Source organism: Cynocephalus volans, chromosome 3, assembly GCF_027409185.1.
Source record: "Cynocephalus volans isolate mCynVol1 chromosome 3, mCynVol1.pri, whole genome shotgun sequence".
NCBI lineage: Eukaryota > Metazoa > Chordata > Mammalia > Dermoptera > Cynocephalidae > Cynocephalus > Cynocephalus volans.
The window spans coordinates 44,853,206-44,874,610 of NC_084462.1; the positions used below are offsets into that span (position 1 = coordinate 44,853,206).

Here is a 21,405-nt window from a genome sequence, read left to right on the forward strand (position 1 = left end):
CCCTCCCTCCCATCCTTTTTCCTTTCCTCCCTCCCTCCTTTTCTCTCTCCGTAATGAAATTTTCTGTGGATCACTTGTATATGAAGAGATCAGAGACAAGGCTCTTAGGCTCCCCCTTTGCTCCCTTCCTAGCACATTATGGCCCATGAGGCACCTCTGGGGGATTAGAGACCGGCGGGTCGTAATATGAGACTACCCCATGTGCACACTTCAGCTGAGCAGGCAGAGAATTGGCAGAGCCAGGACTAGAAACCCAGTCTAGGGATCACGTAGTAATAGTAGCTGATGTTTACAGAGCAACGACAATATGCCACGAGGCTTATTTAGTACACTTACATGGTTTGTCACATTTAATCTTGCCCCAGTAGCACAAGGTGATATTATTTGTCTTATGTGTGTACTGAGGAAACTGAGTCCCCTTGACACACAGCAGCTGATGAATGACAAAGCTGGGATATAAACTTACTTCTGTCTAACCTGAGTCCATGTTCTTCTAGAATCTTAACAAAGCCTGCTCTCCCATGCCTGTCTCCAAAAGAAGATGAACTTAAGCATCTCAAAATGTTAAAACACTGACTCTCTCTAAAACCAATTTTTTTAAAAAGTGGACAGACAGACAAACATGATTTGGGCCCTTAAAAATGTGACTAAGCTGGCACATAAATGGGCATGGCTGTTTTTAAATTGTTGCTTTAAATTTTGCCAGCATAGCTTCTAAGCTGGTAGTTTTGTTTGCCTTTTAATATATTTTTGACACTATTTATGGCAGAGGAATGTTACCTTGTGCCAACACGTCCCTCCTCCCTGAGGGCAAGCCAAGGGTGTCAAGGGGCCACCCCAGGGAACATGCACACAAAGGTGAAACTGCCCCAGTGGGTGGGGTTGGGGTAAATGACGATGTTAGTAGGCTAGTAGATTTTATAAATAGACTATCTCACAAAGTCGTATTGAGGTGTGTTATACATAACCTGAGACACAGACATTTTCCACTTTTTCTTACTCTTTCTGATTCTGTATTTTCACTGATAGTTCTCTTAAAAGTATCTCCTATATGTTTAGGACCAAGTTAAAGATTTCTTTTTAGGCAAATAGATTTGTATTCTTGATGTCCATCCTTGTTCAGTATAAAGACAAAGAAGGGAAACCCCACATAAAGGAAACGATTGTGGCTGCTCTGTCTTGGCTTGAGGTGTGTACTAATTTGCGAATTGTTTCTATTTATCAGAAAAGCAAAACATCTTACAAAGGAGCAAAGACGTGAGTCTGCTTTACCTCCGCTCCCCGGTGCACCGTGAGACGTGAGACGTGAAAGTTAGCCAGAATTTGGAAATATTGGATTGTGGTGTTATTTTTTAAACACCTGGCTAATTTAATATAAAGTGTTTACACCTCAGTTTTCTGGCACTGGATTTTCTATGTAGGTGGTGGAAGATTTCCTGTTAAGTTTTGCAAGTTTCAGGGCAAGGAGAGTTGCAGTATGTTCCCTTTGTGGTCACAGTGACAGGAAGGGCGATTTCTTAACCCTGCTGTTAAGTGCGTAGGTGGATGGTGGATATTACAGAAGGTGTCCTTTTCAACCCCAAAACTGTTCAAGTTGACAGGTATGTTAATGAAAATAAATAAGAACAGCATTTTTAGGAATTCCAAATATTGAGTCTTGGAGGCAGATAATCTTTTCCCTAAATGCGTGCTCTGGTCGGAATTGCTGCCTACAATACCTCGTGGGTGAAACGGATATTTTGAGCATGACTGAGCTTATTAAGAGCCCTGCGGCTCTTCCTCTACCGGGGTTTGGAAATTTCAAAGTACAGGGGTAGAGGGAGGGAGGAATTATGGGCATGTGATGTGGGGAGGGCAGGAGAGGAGGATGGAAGTAACAGGTTCAAAATGTATCTTCTGTGCCCCTGCAAAGCTCCTGCGTAGGTTTGAGAATGTTAATTTGGGAAGATAAGGTCTTCCCATCTGTGAAGCAGGAGAAAGTGGACTTGAGGGAAAGTTTAGATGCTGTTTTTAGATGGGAGTAAGAGGAGTACAGTTGGGGAAAATGCATTTATAGATTTTACTTAAAATGGAGAAGGGTGTTTGTGGGGTGGGGGACAAGTGCAATGGGAGAAAACACATTTAATAGGCAGTTTTAGAGTTGGAAAATGGGGGAAAATCCATATCAAAATTTGCAGCAGTATTAAAGGAGATTTGTGGGTTCTTTATCAAAAAAGGTCATGTGCTTTAAGGCTGAGAGATGCTGCTCTCTTTGGGGAAATGGGGGTGGGGGTCATCATGATGGACAAGAGCCCTGTGCTCAGAGGCTGGAGACCAGAGTACTCAGCTCAGCACTTTTGAGAGCTGTGACTGTCAGAGCTTCAGTTCTCTGGGTTTTACTTTCTCCATCTGCCAAATGAAGACATTTGACTGGACGTCGAGTTCTTCGGTTACTTTTATTTTAGCTCCAGAATGCGATGATTCCTTCCTTTGGGCATTCATCTTGTTTCAAAGATACTCCCTGGCTCTGCAGTAAAGCAGAACAAAGTGATGCAGCCCAGAGTGGGGTGTGGGATGGGCCCTCCCTGGCTCCTCCCCTACCTTCCTGGACCTTAGGTGAGTGGTTCTCCTGGGTGAATGGAGAACACCAAGAAGCCGTTCCCTTCTTCAGAGCCCTCCATTTAACAAGCATTGCAGAGTCTGGCTCCACTGCAGTGAACAAACGCTGACTTCAGCCTTTACCCTGGGTTTCAGGTCACTCTGATTGTTTGCAAAACATGTTCTTTTTTTTTGTCACTTGCCAGTACTTGTTCTCTCTGTGAGTAAAACACAAACACATCCTGAGGGATGTTCTGCGCCACTTTGCAGCACTGCGGCTTCCACGCTCTGGCCTCCTTGGGCCTTCTGCTCTAGGATGAGGATGCTCCACAATCTCGGGAGACAGCAGTTGTTTTGACATGAATTTCAAGGAAGTTGCTACATGGCTTATTCCTTTGGAAATTTGAAAAGAAAAAAAAAGATAACTGTAACATTTTCAGATCCTTATTCTCAGGTTATTCAAGTCCAGAATTTTGGATAAGATTTTTGAAGAAAAAATTTATGCTTGAGATCCTTTTCTGTGTTTAAAGTGACTTTGGCCAGTTTGGGGTTTTACAGTGTTCAGGGAAGGGTTAAGAAGTTGATTTTGAAAGCACAGTCATGTGTTCTAGAAGTTGCTGTCTATTGACCCCTCCATTTAGCAAGTAAACCTTACACATTCCCGTGGTATGCCAAACATGTGGATTCATGGGCACAGTCATTGGAGCTTGAGTGCAATTTGACCCCTTTATGTTTACGAACTTTTTGTGCAAATTGCCTCATTCTTCAGACCAAGAATGGAATGAAAGAATGATCCCTGCATGTGGTTTCCAAGTTTGAGGCCTCATTTATGCTTTGCATTACAGAGCTGCCCTGCTTGTTTTGTTTTTATAAATTTATGTTAAGTTCCATCATCTTTTAAAGCAAATTCCTTTGAACTCTGAAAATCAGGCTGTAGGATGTATCAGATAAAAGTTTGGGAGGCAATTAAAAGATGAGGATGTGGGGTGGAGTGAAGGCTGCTCAAACAGGAAGATAGGAGAAACTCACCTGTATCTCCTAGCACCTTGCTGGGGATCTCCATGCATGCACAGAGCAGTCAGGTAGTTTACCAGTATTTTAGGGGGGATGATAGGCTTCGTACCCACAGTGTCTGAAAAGGAAGCCCTTGGATTTTCCACCTACTTTTCAGAGGTAACAGGAGGCATTGTCATATTTCACTTTATGGTCCAGATTTCCTAGAACTGTAACTGATGCTGGGTGGAAACTGTAGCAGTATAATTTACTTTATTATTTGGATAATACTCTGGAAGGAACCAAATACCTAAAACCAGGAAATGATAGTAGATATTTAATGGTTCAGAGATCAAATAAAAATTTACTGTCAGTTTCCTAAGTAATTGGAAAAAGCAGAGAGTACCTGGGAGTCTATCGTTATTGGGCATTAACAACTGAAACACACTCTTTCCATGAGCATTTTACTCATGGGGTGCCTTCCTTGGTTTTTCAGTTGAACCCAATTTCATCTGTCATTTTAAAAAAAAACACACAAAAACCTCAACTATTAGGGTTAAACAAAAGGAATCTTGAACTTTGAAATCCTTCAGTCAACCTTTCTAAAGTAGAGTTGGTTTTTTTCTCCTTGTTGAAATCGAGGAAATGGTAGTTGCCAATATGTTTGGATTTATTTTGTCAAAATGGGATTTTAGCACTTTTGATGCATTCTGGCAAGGTTGGTACATTTTTATCAAGTGCATTGCCTCACCACCACCACCCATAAAAATAAAAACTAAACTAAATAAAATATGAGCCAACAGAATTCTGTGGGAATGGCAAGGGTTTTTTTTGTTTGTTTTTAGTAGTAGTCTTTGCAGGACATTCCAGAGATGATAGTTGTATGTTTGTGTGTTTTTCTGAGGCACTCATGAATCATCAGGTAGATTAAATGTAAGTTCCATATATTTTTGCGGGTGGGAGTGTTCTGTTATTCAGTTCTAAAAAAAAAAACTGGTTCTCTTAAGGCTTATGTGGTACTTCTATTAACTAAAATGTATGATTATCTGGGACACTCTGTTCCCCCATCCATCCTGGATAACAGAGTTTCCTTTGAAAGTCTAGTTAATGTTTTGTGGTTTCTACACAGTAGTAAAAGTACTTTAACTTCAGGAGATGGGGCCAGCAATCAGATTTGATAATGGAAAATAATAATATGACATTTTATCATAATATATACTCTAAAATAAATGTTTACAAGTCCAAAAGTGTGCCATCAGGAAGTAACAAGATCAAAGGAGAGAAGATCAGAGCAGCTGGAAAGGTAATAAATGAACAGGTTTAAAGGTTACTGATCTGTAGCTATTGCTCTCCATGCTCCTCAGGTAGATTTAATTATGAGAGAGAGAGACTGACTGACTTACTCCTAAAGACATTTTTTCTCAAGCCACCCAACACAGTTTTTCAAGGCACAATGCTATGTTTAAAAAGCATATACTTTTTTAAGAGCTCAAGTTTAAATATGTAGTACAAACTTAAGGTCCAAGAAGGAAAATGGACCAAAGACCTTCACAGTCAGTTTATTCAAAAGGTAATGCAAATGGCCATGAAATATGTAGAGAAAATAATCCAACCTCACCAACAGCCACAGAATTGAGATAAGATTACCTACTTCCCCTTCTGACAGTAGCAAAGAAAGAAAAATGTAACCATGATGTATTTTTTTCCTTCTTTTTGTAAAGATTTGTCACTCTTGAGGTTCGATCAGAGAATGTACTGTGATCTCTAGAAGCATTATTCAGAAGAAGATTTCCACAAGTGATTTTGCAGAACTGTGAGGTCATTAAATAGGTGTGTATCCTACTTAGGGAGGCTTTGGAGGAGCTGTTCTTATTCATTTATTTAACACCTGTGAAGAGGCTTCACTGTAATGGGTATACATGTACAGGTGTACATGTAAAAATCTAAATTCCACAGGCCCTGTAAAAGCTCCCTCCACAGGTACCTCCCACATGTATCACAGTTTCCTGGTAAGTGGTTCTGCTGCTGTTGACAAAATTTCATCCAAAACACTGTACAGTTTGCCCTCTGTATCCATGGGTTTCACATCCCCAGATTCAACCAACAGTAGATTGAAAATATTTTAACAAAACAATAAAAATAACAATACAACAATTAAAATATACGAATAAGAAACAATATATTTCATGTCAGGGACTTTAGCATCCTCAGACTTTAGTATCCATGGCGAGTCCTGGAACCAGTCCCCCACATATAGCAAGGGATGACTATATGCTGTTCTCTAAATAGCATTTTCCATACGAGTGGCTGTATTCAGTTAAGTCACTATGTTAAGTCATTATGTTGACATAAATGTTTATGTGTGTGGAAAGAGGCTTTTGCATGGGTTGTTTTGGACTAACAATTTCTACCAAAATAAGTAGGAAGAAGTGATGTTTGTAGCCACAGCTATATAGCTTTGACCTTCTAAGGGTATGTGCAACAGACAGTGTATCAGTAGCGCTGATACTTCAGTAACACTAGTAAGGCTTGTAATTGCCCAGAAATGGGTACTAACACCAGTTTTAAGAGACGCAGCCAAAACCACAAAGCTGGAGGACTCTCCCTCTGAGTTTGGCCTCCACTTGGTTGAAACAGCCCCCAATTTATCCCTGTGGGACACAGGCCTGCCTTGTTAGGAAGTCAGCAGCATTTAGGAGCCCTCAGTACCTCACATAACTCTGTGTACAGTAACAGAGAGTGGAAATAGGGCTGTAAGCACGAACAACCAGACAAGTTATAAATATAGACTACTCTCTCAATACCACTTTAGTTAGTCATGGAGGGACAGTGTGAGTTTTATAAACTTATAAGGAATATACAAACAGTTCCAAATTTAAAATAACTTGGAGTAATTTTTAAGTGTGTGAAAAGAATATTTTTTCCACCCTGTCCATTTAAGCATCTGTGACAGGCAGTATTAAGTGATCGGTGTCTTTATGTACTCAAGCTCGTTGCTCACAGCACTGGGGAAGAGTTACAAAAGAGTCACTCGTTCTGAAGTGATTTCACTCTTTTTTGAGAAAGACTCAAAAATAGGGGGGTGGGGGTGAGTTCTGTGAGAGAGAGACACCGTGTTCATGTGTGAAGAAAGCCGGCCAAACCAACCTCACCATTGCTCGCTGGACGGAGCAGGGCCATCCTGCCTGCACTCTACAGTGTTTACTGCCCTCGTCCTTGATTTTCTTTTTTCCTCATTAAAACTTGTCTCTCCTTCCCAAGTTTGTATACAGACAGTCCCCAACTTGTGATGGTTCAGCTTACGATTTTTGGCTTCTCAATGATGCAGAAGCAATGCACGCTCAGTAGAAACCATACTTTGAGTGCCCACACATCCATTCTGTTTTGTACTTTCAGCACAGTAGTCAATAAATTACATTAGATATTCAGCACTTTATTATAAAATAGGCTTTGTGCTAGATGATTTTGCCCAACTGTAAGCTACTGGAAATGTTCTGAGCCTGCTTAAGGTAAACTAGGCCAAGGTATGATATTTGGTAGCTTAGGCATATTAAATGCATTTTCGACTTCAGATATTTTCAGCTTATGGTAGGTTTATCAGGGCGTAACCCCTTCAGAAGAGCATCTGTATAGGTTTTGAATATGAGTTTAAAAGAAAGAATTTTGGGATGATTTTAAAGGGCACTAGAATTTTTTTGAAAGTAATATTCTGTTTTATGAAAATATTGTGATAGTAAAAGGAGTGGAAGGTCAAATTCTTCTCCTTCCTTCCCCTTTCTTACTGGACTTTCTTCCTTTCCTTTTCCCTCACTGCCATCTAAGGAGACTTTCTGTGATGCAGCATAAACATCATTTGCCAGGTATTTCTGCAGGGATTAAGCTCATTCATATATTTTAGTCTCCATTAGTGGAACAGGTAACATATTGACATGGAGCAGAGAGAAAGGTCATACAACGGGTGACCATTCCCCTATAGATTAGATGGCTATGACTCTTTTCCCTGTTATCAAAGGATGATACAATCTAGTCAGTTTGATACAGTTAATCAAGTCCTTATTCCTTCAGAATAAATCTAGAGTGCAGATAGATTCTGGGGTCCAAATGGGCCTCTCTTCACCAAACTCCAGTCAGTATACCTGTAATTTTATCACTACACATTAACAGAAAAGCTTATAGGGCTCATTTTCCCGCAATGGGAATCATGAAAATCAAAATTTATGAATGAAAACAAAAAGCAATGAAATATTGATACATGCTACAGGAATGAACATTTAAGACATGCTAAGTGAAAGAAGCCAGTCACGAAAGGCCACCTGTTGTATGATTCTATTCATATGAAATGTCCAGAATAGGCAAATCTATACAGACAGAAAGTAGATTAGTGCTTACCTAGGGCTAGGGAGGGGATGGGGAGTGGGAGGGATGGCTATTTTCTTTAGGGTAATGAAGATATTCCCTGATTGATTGCGGGTGGGTGGCATTTGCAAAACTTTGTGAATATAATAGAAGTCGCTGAATTGTATACTTTAAGTAGGTGAATTATACGTTATGTGAATTACATTTCAGTAAAGCTGTTATGAAGAATGTATGAAGAAAGGAAAAAAATAATCTATAACCCATAGCAACCCAAACTAGCACCTCAGCCAGAGGAGGATCCCTGAGCCATCTTCTGCTTCTCAGCCTTTGTATTAATTGCTATTTCCTGCCTGGTATCTTTGTGTTGATGGCTTCTTTCTTTACTCTTACTAATTAGCTCTCAAAATCTCTATTTAATGATGATGCTATTTATAACTTTCCTCCTTCTTGTTTCTTGGTTGTCCTTTTTTAGTGTGTTTGTTTTTCTGTTTTCTCAATACTCTGCCCAGCATTGCTTGTTAGTTCCTGAGACTTAAATGATCCAGTGTGCATTGTCAGTAGGCGATTATTTCTTTTGCTCATTAATGAAGTATTCACAGATGCATTCAGCAGCCAAACCTTTTGGCTTGCCTTCTGTCCTAGACAGTGAGAGTCTGCTTGGTACTTGTATATTTTTGTGAGCCTTGATCGTATGCTCGGGGAAGTTACAGAACTGTTATTTCTTTTCCATGACAGAGTTTCAGTCTTGCCGAGCTTGGTGAATTGATGATGAGAATGAACTCTGGTTACCTAGACTTGTTTGGGTGGAGCCATCATTGTAGATTATCACGTCTTCCTGGGTCTTGTTGGTCTAGCTTCCTAATAGCACAGTCATTTATATATGGTTACATTTGCCCCATAGAAAGTGCTGCTGTAAGTACCTTCAGTTGTAGAAGCAGCTGCTTCAGTGTTGCAACTTAGCAGAGATTTGTGCTGGAAAAATGCCCTTAAGGGTTTCTTTTGCTATGACTCAATAAATAAAGGCTTAGGGGGTTGTACGTTATCGCCTTAATATCGCCTGGATGCTTGACCCTTTTCCAGAGTGTCATGTTTCATAGGTTTTGTTCTTCAGATAAGTGGTATGCCTCAGGGGGAAGAAAAGGGTGCTAGGAGTGACGATTTATTTCTTCCTTCTGGTTGCATGCTTAAAAAGAAAAGTAGAATGAAGGGAGCTCCCATAGCCCTTTCTTTTAGACAGCAGAGAAATGCTGAAACGATGTGCCGCCATGGGAAGTTGTAGGTGAAGAGGCGGTGGTGGACAGTCACGAGGATCTGGGGTCGAAGCCCAAGTTTGCAGCTCTACAGCTCTGTGCCCTTGAACATGTTATTTAATCTATCAGTGGTCATCTACAATGAGAATAACGATACTGCCCCCTTGTGACTATTAGGGGATTAAATTAAATGATGTATGTAAAATGCTTAATCATGTCAGTGAATGTTAACTTTACATTCATAAAAAGTCCTGTATTCAGACTCTATGATATAAATTTCATTCATATAGGACAGACTTAAATAGTTACTATGAAAAAAGAAAACCTAGGAATTTCAGGTAATTAGAAGCTCAGGATGAGCCAGCTAAGCATGATGGATGTTAGTTATTTTTAAGATCATACAGAGAGACTCCAAGCAAATTGACTTGGGCATGGAAGACCACTGTTGGTCTTTTAGTCCCACTATTCTAACTGCTTACTTCTGCACTTGTTAGAATAGGTTTGGGGGCATGTTAAGGAGCAGTGGTGTTTGTGTATGTTGCATGAGCTGTGACTAAGTCATTTGGAGGGAGACCATGATTACCATCTCAGAATATGTAGGTCTTGAGTACTTGGAAGTCTCACCTGTCCAAGAAAGCACCCAGCTCCCATATGTATCATTCACCTGAACAAGGGCTGGGGAGCATGCTCATAGAAAAGTGCCTTTTCAATGGGCGCAAGGAGGAGCTTGGTCAGGATGGTGCTGTCTGGTGGTAGAGTTGCACTTCCTCTAAAGTAGCGAGCTCCCTTAAACATTACTGGAAGAATCACCTAGGTTTTGTAGAGAACTGTTTTGGATTGGCATGAGATGCATAACCTCTAAACTTCCTTTCAATTCTATGAGTCTGTGATTGAATGAAAAGGAGGAAGTGGCTGCATAAGTCCTTGTTGCTTACGAACTGGGCCAAGCAGATCTCAAGGCCCCAGTCCTGCAACCCAGTGTCACTTCAGAAGGAGTAGACAGTGGGGGAGCAGAGTTGAGAGAGGCAGAGTGATGAGTGAAAGTATGTAACTTCTTGACACCCCCCCCCCCCACCCGAGTATTTTAGAAAGTTCATGTGTTAACACGAGGATGCCTTGTCCTGGGGTCTTCCTGTTAGGAAGGAAGCAGACTCAAAACTGAGTCTTGAAAACCCTTTCAAAGACTACAAGAGGAAAATTAATAAAATGGACATCAAATGTCAAAAATAAATAAATAAATAAATACATAAATACATAAATACATAAATACATAAATATATATTTATACCACAAAAAAAAAAAAAAAAAAGACTACAAGAGGAACTCCTTCGTACACAAGGGTCTTGAGATAAAATGAGAGCTTTAAAACCCTCTGCCTTAACAGGTTAAAAAACTGTGCAGTCTGACCCTTTTACTAAGCAGCCTTGCTGTACACACTTAGAGTTCTGCTCTAGTTACCTGCCCGTGTGCCCCTTGCAGTTCTGGTTCTCTTGATAACCTTTAAATGGGCACAGTTTCCTTTAGGTTCAAATAGACAAACTGAGGAGTCTTTGATTCTAAGCATAAAATGTCTCTTCTGGGTCTGGCTACTATGGTGGAATATTTTCTCCAGATCAGGAGGTGATTTCTTTTTGGCTTTCAGTTGCCAATGTGATTTTCTTTTATGAACCTTTATGACACAGAGGTTGCCACTTGAATTTTCTTTTGTCCTGTGTAACTGATTCCACATAATGGCTACAGTTTTCCAGGCAGAAGCTTGTTTGGAATGTGCTTTAAACTCTGCCTGTTCAGTGGGGTTTTCCTTTAGCTATTCCTCAGGATGACCAGAAACTTGACAGATTCTTCTTGTCTTCCTTTTGAAAAAATTGTCTTTCTCTGTCTCTCTCCCCCTCTCCCTTCCCCACTCCCCAAGTGTGCCCTGGGATTCTGTCCTGGCTCTTCTGGGCATCCTCAGACCCCACCCCACCACCGACCGACCCCTCCCCATCTGTCTACTTACACATCCCATGACATTCCCAGCTCAGACCACTCCTAATTGCATCCATGCAACCACATGCCGGACCTTTCTACTTGGATGTGTACACAAACACAACACGTCCCCACCTGAACCAATCTTTTCCTACCCCTGAAATGGAAAATTCCACACACGTATCCAAATTCTCTGAGATACATCTTGAATCTTCCCCACCTTTCCCCATCTGCACTGCTGTCGCCTTGATCCGGGTCACCATTGCAGCTTGAAGAGATGGATACCTTCTAAAATGCACATCCTGCTTTAAATCATCCCTTTTCGCTTAAGAGCAATCCAAACTCCTGTTGGTGAGATAAAAGGCCCTTCCAGGCTCTCTGTAACTCAGGGCTCACCGTCTTTCCTCCCAGTCTCCCCCACCCCTCTGCTCTTGGTGCTTCCATCCTTCCAATCATACTGAAGTTTTCTTTGTTACCTTTGGTTCTCTTGCCTGTGCTCCCTGTCAGCTCTGCCAACACCCCCATGCATCTGCTAGCTCCTACTCACTTGTTGGGCTCCAGCCTTGGAAGCACCTGCCCCTGGCAAGCCATCCTAATGGGCAGTTTGCTTTCCCCTCTCACTGTTTGCCCTCAGGCTATGAGCCCCAGAGGGCTGGTTGAGTACCTGAATCTGCCCTGTTTGCAGGACCTAGGCAAGGGCCAGGCTGGTAAGGTCAAAAAGAGTCTTTCTCATTTCCTCACCTGAGCTAAATGCTCTCTAGAGGAGAATGCTCATAGCCTTGGGTGGACTTAGGCAGAGCTGGGTGGGGGGGGGACTGTGCCCATCAAAGCTAGAACCCACTCCCATGCTTTTTCCTCCTTTCCCTTTTTTACCCCCTCCCCATGGTCTCTGATGGAGTCAATTCTCCTTGAAAGGAAGAAATATAAAGTTTCTCTAGACCATATGTCTCCCTGATGCACTTTGGAGGTTAAAAATGACTTTGCTGAAGTTAGTAGCAGTTAATCTTTATGCAAAATGGTACATGCCTATTAGTAAAGGCATCCCTCTCTTTATATAGAACAGTAGTATGTCACTTAGGGCAACCCAGAAATAGCTAAGATGTCCCTAAACTACTCTGTATTTTGATTCAGAAGCTTTACCTTATTTGAACATCCACAACTGGTTCTATATTTTAGAAATTATTTTGGAAAAATATGTGTTTGCATTGTAAAAAAAGAAAAAAAATAAGTGTGGCTAAGTGGTCCCTCTTTCAATAAGAGACTGGGTCTTTATCTTATAGCTGAGCACTTTATTATCATATGCTTTTAAAAGTGGTTTTTCTGAGCTAAAAATTGTTAAAGAACTTTCTGGCAAGAAGAAAAACAAAAAAACAACCCCCCCCCCCCCCCCCAGAAACCTAGAAAGAATTTAATAAATACAGGGACTCTGGGGAGGGAGTTAAATGCTGATGCGTGTGACTTTTTCCTCTCCCTAAAAAATGTAGAGAATGAACTTTCAAATGCAGTGCCTCATTTTTATGTGGTTGTGACCCCAAACCAATCCTTTTAGTGGTCGATGTGGGACATGTTGTTAGCTTTTCCAACAATTTAGGTAGGCTTTTGTTTTTATTGTTGGTCTTCGTAAGAATTCCAAGTAATAGAAGATCTCATGGGCAAAATCAGTGTGTTTTTTCCTCTTGTTTGTTAGTTTATAGCAGCTTCCATTTTCCTCTTATTATTAAAAGTTGAAATGCCTTTGATCGTGCTCGGTGTGCTCCTTATGCATGGAAGCCAGAGAAAAGGTTCCTTTTCCTTTCTCCCATAGCGCCGTAATTAGAAATTTGGTTACTGTACTAAATTTTAAGTTTTGGCATTCATATGGAGCCAAATCCATCTGCTGGCGAGACACACTGCCCGGGGCTTTTCAAGAAATCCCTTAATAGTCCTGAACACTAATAACATTTATATACATTGAGAAGAGACAAAATTTACAACAGGCTTCTGGGGCTGGCTCCAGGACTCTCTAATCCCAGACTTCCCCGTGTTCTCATGCCCACCTCCGGAATCTTCCCAGACGGTGCTTCAGCCCGGGGGAGTGCCAGCCTGCATCTCCAAGCGTGCAACCACTTACGCAAGGAGTTTGTCCTCTGACAAACAAGTCACCTCTCCTTCTGACCTTCTCTCCTCCCCATCACACCCTATTTTTACTCTCTGCCCAGAGGGTTAGACATGTGTTTGTGTACAGTTTACAGCATTAACAGAATATTTTGATTTAGGATCCCTTTAAGAGGAGTCATTCTGTCTATAAAGAAAATGGTTTTACCTAGCTTATGCTTTACTGAGATTCCTTCTGAAGTAGCTCCTGCCACTGAAACAAAGCCCGCTTCCCCAGCCTGAGTGTTAGTTGGTGGGGGTGGGAACTGACTTACCAGGTGGTTCCATTTAACTGACCCCTTTGGGAGGTCTCAATGGGCCAATGCCCAGAGAAGCTGTTTCCAGGGAACTGGGGGATGGAAATGCAAAACCTCTCTACAGGTATTTATTATTTGTTCTCTCCTCCTGGAAAAGCTCAGCTTTTACATTTGGCTGTAACTGATTACAAGCACATGCATGGGGACATTTTTCTGTTCTTTAAATGCTCTTGAGTTTTTATTACAACATTAATAGCTATTTGATCTTAATATCTGTTACTTGTCATTTTATATGGCATTTTTTTAAATTGTGAGGAAAAGGGTGTTCTGTAAGTAGATATTGGTCTCAGTAGGTCTCTGATGATGATCATAAGATTCTTAATCAGTTTTCCCTTTCTCGTGCTAACATGTGCTTACACATTGCCTTTGCACGTGCTTACATGTGACTCCAGTTGTGGTGTTCTTTATTCTTTATTATTCTCCTCCTGCTCATCTTTCTGCTTTCACCTCCAGGCTCAGCATCTCTGTGAAACTTTCCCTGGTACCCAGGGGCCCAGGAAACACCATGCACCTCCACTCACTCTTGTACTTACCTTTTGTGTTGTCCGTTCTGTGAGGAGAGAGACTTCCACTGATCCATATGTGCTAGGCAGAGTGCACAGGTGCAGCACACTCAAAAAATGGTTACCAAATGGATAAATAAATGAAGGACAGATGGATTTATATTCTGATATCAGTTTAAAAACCTGACATCAAGATATGCAATTTCAGTGTTTCATTAGATCTTGAACCTTGAAGTGACTGCCATAATGGATATATTTGGAATTAAACAATTATTTAATCTATTTGATTATTAGATATCTTGAGTGGGAGATTTGATAATAGAATGTGTGTGTGTGTGCTTACTGCAAATATACTAGTCTTGAAAATTCAGATTTCTGTTATCCTCTTCATGATAATAACCTTGGTAGACAATATATGAGGGTACTTAAAAATTTTGTGGAAAAATGGAATTAATGTAATACAAATCTTTCCATGGACTTTTTGAAGATCCCTCATATATATCTGCACATTTTAGGAGCTCCTACAACCTGTACTCTTCTGGTGTGATCAGAGATAATTAACTTCTTGTTATTTGTTGGGTAGATTAGTTTTTGGAAATAGCCAGAAGTCATTGAGAGACAGTTGCGGTGAACAAAATAATATAAACCAACAGGAATGGTTTTCTTCTTCACTTGCAGATACCTCTGAAGGTGTGTCTCAGTTGGGATTAGTTCAGTTGCATATAACAAATAGCAGTCACTTAAACAAGTTAAAGTTTATTTCTCTCTCACCTAAAGAACTCCACAGGTAATAAGTCCAGCGGTAGCTTAGTGGCTCCACTGTCATGAGGGACAAGTTCCTTTTATCTTGTTCCACCATTCTTATGTGTAAACCCCGTGGTCCAAGGTGGCTGCTTGAGCTCCATGCATTATTCCTGCATTCCAGCAATCAGGGAGGGGGGGAGGGCCTGCCCTGTCTGTTTTAAGGAGTCTTCCAGGAAGTTAGTCAAAAAGTTTGCTTATATTCATATTTCACTGGCCAGAACTTGAGTAATGTAGCCACTTATAGTTACAAAGGAGGGTGGGAGATGTAGTATCTTGCTGGATAGCAATATCCCAACTAAAAAGCAGTGTTCTATTACCAAAAAGATAAGACGCATAAATAATGGAAGGCATTCTTTTGTTTCTGCCGAAAGATGATTTAAAAGGAGAAAGTTAGAAAGTTATTTTAAGTTTGACAGTATCATGAGAATTAATCTGTTTTCTTCAGAGATGATGCTGTTCATTTGAATGTTTAAGTTCTGATATCTGTTTTTAAATTCACCTGCTGGCAGTGAAATAGGAACTCCTGAACTCAACTAGTGGGTGTGTAGATTGGTATAAACTTTCCAGAGGACAGCTTTACCCAGCAAGATCAATTCTGGAAATTGACTTTAATGAAATAGTAAGGATGTTCATGAAGATCATAGTGCTGATTGTATTAATAAAAAGTTGAGAACAAAGGAAATGTCTACTATAGTTATAACTTATGATACACTCTACAATAGGATATGATGTTGCTGTTAAATGATTGTGGAATTCACAGTCTATTTTGCCAAAAAATGCTTTCAGAATGCCTTGATCCTTTCTTTATAGATATTTGTATTTATATATCCAGGCACATGCATAAGAAAGAATCTGGGAGGGTCCACGTGAAGGTATTGATAAAGGGGCCATTTTGGGAAAGGGGATTTATGTGTTCTTTTTATGTTCTCATCTGGGATCTCTGATTTTTTTTTTTTGAGCATGTATTTTTATTATAAGAAAAAGCATATAATAGAATCTTCACACAGTATTGCATGTCAGTCTAAAAAAATATATATATATATGTAAATAATTTTGCACTGTTTTCCAACTCAAGGAAAAAATAGGAAATGTATAATGCAAACCAGATTTCATATTTTGTTGATTTATACTTTACTTATGAGTAGGGCTAATAGCCCATAGAGTGTGATCATGACAGCATTGTTATGGAAATAAATGCCAGCTCATCTATTTGGGATGTGAATTGTGGATCTGTGGTTATTAGACACTGCTTTCACTTAACTTTAGCACGGAGGAGCTTGGAAGACATGGTTTCTAATATCCTGTGGTTCCCTGGGCTCAGAACTACTACTTGCCCACCTACCCCCACCCCACCCATGTTCTTAGACTTGAGAATGACCATCAGACAGGGTGACTTCTTAGTGATCTAATAGGTTAGGGTGTGCAAATAAGTTATTATCATCATTTATTTGGGGTAAAACTTCTCATGTGGTATAAGCAGGCACAAACTTTTCTAAAGCCATTTTTGTAAACCTGAATGGTATCATCTTTATTATATTGTGGTTTAATCATTTTCAAAACAAACGAGCATTTCTGCACACTAAGGCTTTTAAAGAGTTTTCAGTAAGAAATATACTTGAAATGCAGAGTGAGCAGAACATAATGCATATAAAGTACTAAAACCATGGTGTTCACGAAGGACTTCCACATGATCATGTGGGCCTCAGACAACCTTCTCATGTGGGTATGATCACCCCATTTTACAGAGGAGAAAAGAGAGGATCAGGGTCACAGTGCTACTGACTCATCCCAGACCAAACAAGGAGTACCTAGGAGAGACTGGACCATAACCTCTCTACTCTCTTCAAGTCTAGTGAGGGATGGAAGGACGGCGATTTTGGGTGGGGGTAGGGAGTTTGTTTTGTCTCTTCAGTGAGTGATCTGTGCTGGTGTTGGCAGGGAATGACCCCAAAGGATGCTGCCCAGCCTCACCACTGTCTCTGCTCTGTCCCCACAGTGTGCCCGAGCACGTGCGGGAAGCGGGCGTGCACAGAGAACAACGAGTGCTGCCACCCTGAGTGCCTGGGCAGCTGCAGTGCACCTGACAATGACACGGCCTGCGTGGCCTGCCGCCACTACTATCATGCCGGCGCCTGCGTGCCTAGCTGCCCGCCCAACACCTACAGGTTTGAGGGCTGGCGCTGTGTGGACCGCGACTTCTGTGCCAACATCCCCAGTGCCGAGAGCAGCGACTCCGAGGGCTTTGTCATCCACGACGGCGAATGCATGCAGGAGTGCCCCTCGGGCTTCATCCGCAACGGCAGCCAAAGGTCAGTCACAGTCACATTCCCCAGGGAACTGAAAGATTGACCGTAAGTTGTTTCGACTGGGTGGGGCCTTGGGGACATTAATGGAGATGAATCCATTTGAGAGGGCTGGCATAACTTAAATTTTTGATGGGATTCTAGGAGCAATTGGAATTTTTTTTGTCCCCCAATTCGTCATTTTATGTTTAGTTTTAAAAATATACCATTGCCTGGCCATTTGAAATTAAGTACCTGGCTTGCTGGCTCAGGTATCTGGAGTTCACAGTCTCCCTGTACACTTGCCAGGCTGCTGAGAGGCAAGGGACTGTAGTTTTCAGTTTTCCTTGCCTGCGTGCTACTCAGCACTGGCTGAGTGAAAGCTCTGGGAATGCAGAAGGAAAGACAAGACAAGCTGCCTCCAGGACCTTTGAGGCCAGTGGGCAGGCCTGAAACATCTCTTAGTGCATGCTCAGGCCTGGTGCCTGAATTAGCAGCAGCTCAGAGTGAGCAGCAGATTCACGTGAGCTGCGTCTTCCATCGGCCCACCCTACCTCTCACCCTCCACCTGCACCCTCCCTTGGGGTCCAGCACTTTTCTTCCTAAACTTTGAGACTTCACTAAGGAAGCAAAGAAGCTCCCTATAACAGATGCCATCCCTCTTGTGTACACCAGCTGGACTTCTGTAACTTTGTCATTGGTGTATGTGTTTGAAAATGAGATGCTAGCATTGTTACAAAATGTAGAGACTGTCACTTTGGAAATAAAAGAAGATTAGAGGTTTGGGGCTGCTGTTCCCTTCCCTGGAGCTGAGCAAAGGACTTGTAGGAAAGTTCTGTTGTGATAATAAGCCAAATATCTCCTTCATGATTAGCGCCTGGTGACCCTTAAATTGCTGGGTGTTTTAAAATAAAACTATTCTACAAATATAAAATACTGCTAAAAAAGTATATATTAATTTTGAATATAATGTTTGCTGTAGTCTATTTCCATAAACTACTCAAGCCTTTATTAAGGGGGTACTGTTTCTAGTGTAATATTTGGAGATGTTACTCCTATTGTAGGCTTACTTTCAAATCAAAGATAAAACTCACATTCTTTAATAGTATTAGACGTAGAGCAGCTTTCTGCCTATTATAATTTCTATAACCATTATAATAGCAAAATGAAAATATTACTATAAATACTTTAAAATTATAAATGGGACAAGAACCCTATTGACCCCTAAAGTATACATATTTCACCCAAAATAGATCTACCACATTCTATTTATATTTTATTGGCAGCCTAAAAAGGTAAATAGGCTTTACCAGTGCAAAACTTCAGGCCCTGGGGCAGTGCCTGGAACAAAGTTGAGGTTCAACCAAATTAAGATATCACCTTCCTCTTGAGAGGGGGTGACTGGTCCATAAACTCTGCACGATACTGTCTTTGTGTTGTGAATACATTTTCTTATGTTATTTAGAGGCATCCAGTCATTCTGCAGCTATCAGAGTAGTGGGTACAGTGGGAACCACACTGTACAGTTGAAGGTGTTGTTTTGTTCACTGCAGTGCATTTTTGAAAGAATTGAGCCACTATTTTCCCTACCTATTCTTATGGTCTGTTCATAACTACAGATCTACCTTTACCGTTTTAAAATAAAACACCATCAAGAAATAATAAATCCCTCTCTCTCAGCCTTTACTTACTTTAAAATATTTATTTTTTTAATACTGTTTGCACCCTCTCTGTACCAGAATGGATTTGAGGAAGCTTAATGTATAAACATGTAATGAGAACACTTCCTTAGAAAAAACATTTCTTAACTGCTAGATAGTTTCTAGACATTTTAACAAAGGTGTTTGGTTCAAATATTTCTATTTGAGTAAAAGATGGAAGAAATTAAACATACACTTATATTACAATCCAGCAGCTGCAACCCTAGATATTTATCCCAGAGAAATGAAAACTTATATCCATATAAAAACATGGGCACAGTTGTTCATAGCAGCTTTGTTTGTGATAGCCCCAAACTGGAAACACCTCAGATGTCCTTAGCAGGTAAATGATTAAGCAAACTGTGGTATATCTATGCCATGGAATATTACTCAGCAATAAAAAAAAAAAAAACAACCATTGAAATACACACAACTTGGATGGGTCTCAAGGACATTATTCTGCATGAAAAAAAGCCAGTCTCAAAGGTCACATACTGTATAACTCCATTTATATAGCATTCTCACAATGACAAAATTATAGAAATGGAGAAGAGATTAGTGGTTGCCAGGAATTAGGGATACCGGTGGCTGGGACAGAGGAAGAGACTATGAACAGGCAGCATGAGGGAGGTCTTTGTGGTGATAGAACGGTTCTGTATCTTGATTACGGTGGGGAGGGGACTGTACAAATCTACACAAGGATACACTGACGCAGAACTACACACACACATTGTTCCAGAGTTTGTTTCCTGGTTTTGATATTACGTTAGGTAAGATGTGGTAACCATTGGAGGAAATTTGTCAAAAGGTACATGGGACCTCCGTGTACTATGTTTGCAACTCTCTGTGAACCTATAATTATTTCAAAATAAAAAGCTTTTTTAAAAGGGAAGGTGTGGAGATTATATGCTATGTAGGTAAATTAGAAACAATAAAAGACCAAAAAAAAAGTGATGAAAGGAAGGCACTACCAAGGCTGGAAATGAGCATGTTGAGTGTGGTGTGGGAGGAAGACTTTCCCTGGCTGCCTTTGGTAGGTCCAGTTCTTGGGGATATCTTTGGAAACCTTGTCCCCCATTCTCCTGACAGGAAATCAGAAAATACCAGAGAACTTTGGTTACCTATGTACTTTTAAACAAAACCAAACCCTGTATCTTTGCCTTAGATGTGAAATAAAGTTCCAGAGAGAAAAAAGACTTTAATAGAAAGAGCTATAACTTATGCTGTTTTTCTTATCTTCACGAAGGTTAAAAGATCATTAAAGAACAATAATGTGAATATAATGGCTCTCCAACTTACCATCCTATTACACACACCTCCCATAAAGCTGTATCATTTATCTTGTTTGGTAATCGACCCAACTTTCTGACGCTTGTTCTTTATATAGCTATAGATCTCAGAGGTTCAGCTGGATTAGCATTTTGTCTGCTGTTTCCTAAACAGTAAGCAGGAAAAGTGCCAGTCTTACTTGTCCCTGACTCTTGGTGGTTTGTGGCATGTTTAAGATAGCATTTGAAATAGGAGTTCATTACAAAGTAATAGAAATTCCTTTTTATTGTGTATGCAGCAAAAACAACATTTGGATCAATTTCCAAGTTTCTGCAAAACACTGTGAAAAAATAATTTCAGTTGTGCTTTTGCAAGAACATAATGAATCTGTGCTGTACCACATGCCTATTGGAATTCCTCACTGGGCTTTGCTGAGACACTGACTGCAGGAGTTAAATTCCTGTTAGTGGCAGAGACACTACAGTCCCTTTGCAGTCGCTGTTGACTGTCCCAGCTGCTCCTCTGGGTGTGCAGGCAAGAACCAGGACATCCGAGAGCAGCTCTGTTCTCCGAAGCCTCCAGAGCTTCCTTTCTGCAAGGAAGTGTCTCCCACATGGAACCAGCTGGCTCACCAGTCAATATCCTATGGTACACACATGCCTCAAGGATGTATCATGTATTTAGTCTGGAAACAAGCATCACGCTTTTCCTTTGTAGGCAATTTCTCCTTTTGGTTGCAATTTGAGGGGCTTATCCCGAGTGGGCATGGGGATGAGATACTGTGTGACTACTTGAATGCTTTTTGTAATGTGTCCTATAACAACTGAAAAGCATATGCTAACAATTTTTTAATGCGAGGAGACAGATTCAGTTCTCTGTTTTTTTGGTTGGTTCTTTATCTTCAACAGCATGTACTGCATCCCTTGTGAAGGTCCTTGCCCCAAGGTCTGTGAGGAAGAAAAGAAAACAAAGACCATTGATTCTGTTACTTCTGCTCAAATGCTTCAAGGATGTACCATCTTCAAGGGCAATTTGCTCATTAATATCCGACGAGGCAGTAAGTATTTCATCCCTCTAGAAGAATGGCTGGATCTCTTGGTTTTCTTTTGTTGATGCTTTTTGTGCCTCTGTCCCTGAGTCACAACTAAAATATGGGCTTAGAAAAAGAACGTGGTGCGTAAGTCTCATGCATGACGTCTTTCTTTTGAGTTTCCCTCTGAGATAAAAAACAGATTGAAAGGCAATCTGTTTTT

The 21,405-nt window shown here is 40.7% G+C and overlaps 1 protein-coding gene across 3 annotated transcripts in view; it reads left to right on the plus strand.

Annotated features, from left to right (window-relative positions):
* IGF1R (insulin like growth factor 1 receptor) overlaps positions 1-21,405 on the plus strand; it is a 274,989-nt gene that overhangs the window by 196,256 nt on the left and 57,328 nt on the right. For all 3 annotated transcript variants that reach the window (XM_063092295.1, XM_063092297.1, XM_063092296.1), the window contains exons 3-4: positions 16,898-17,210; positions 21,061-21,209. In XM_063092295.1, the coding sequence (XP_062948365.1) occupies positions 16,898-17,210; positions 21,061-21,209 (462 nt within the window). The remainder of the gene's footprint in view (positions 1-16,897; positions 17,211-21,060; positions 21,210-21,405) is intronic.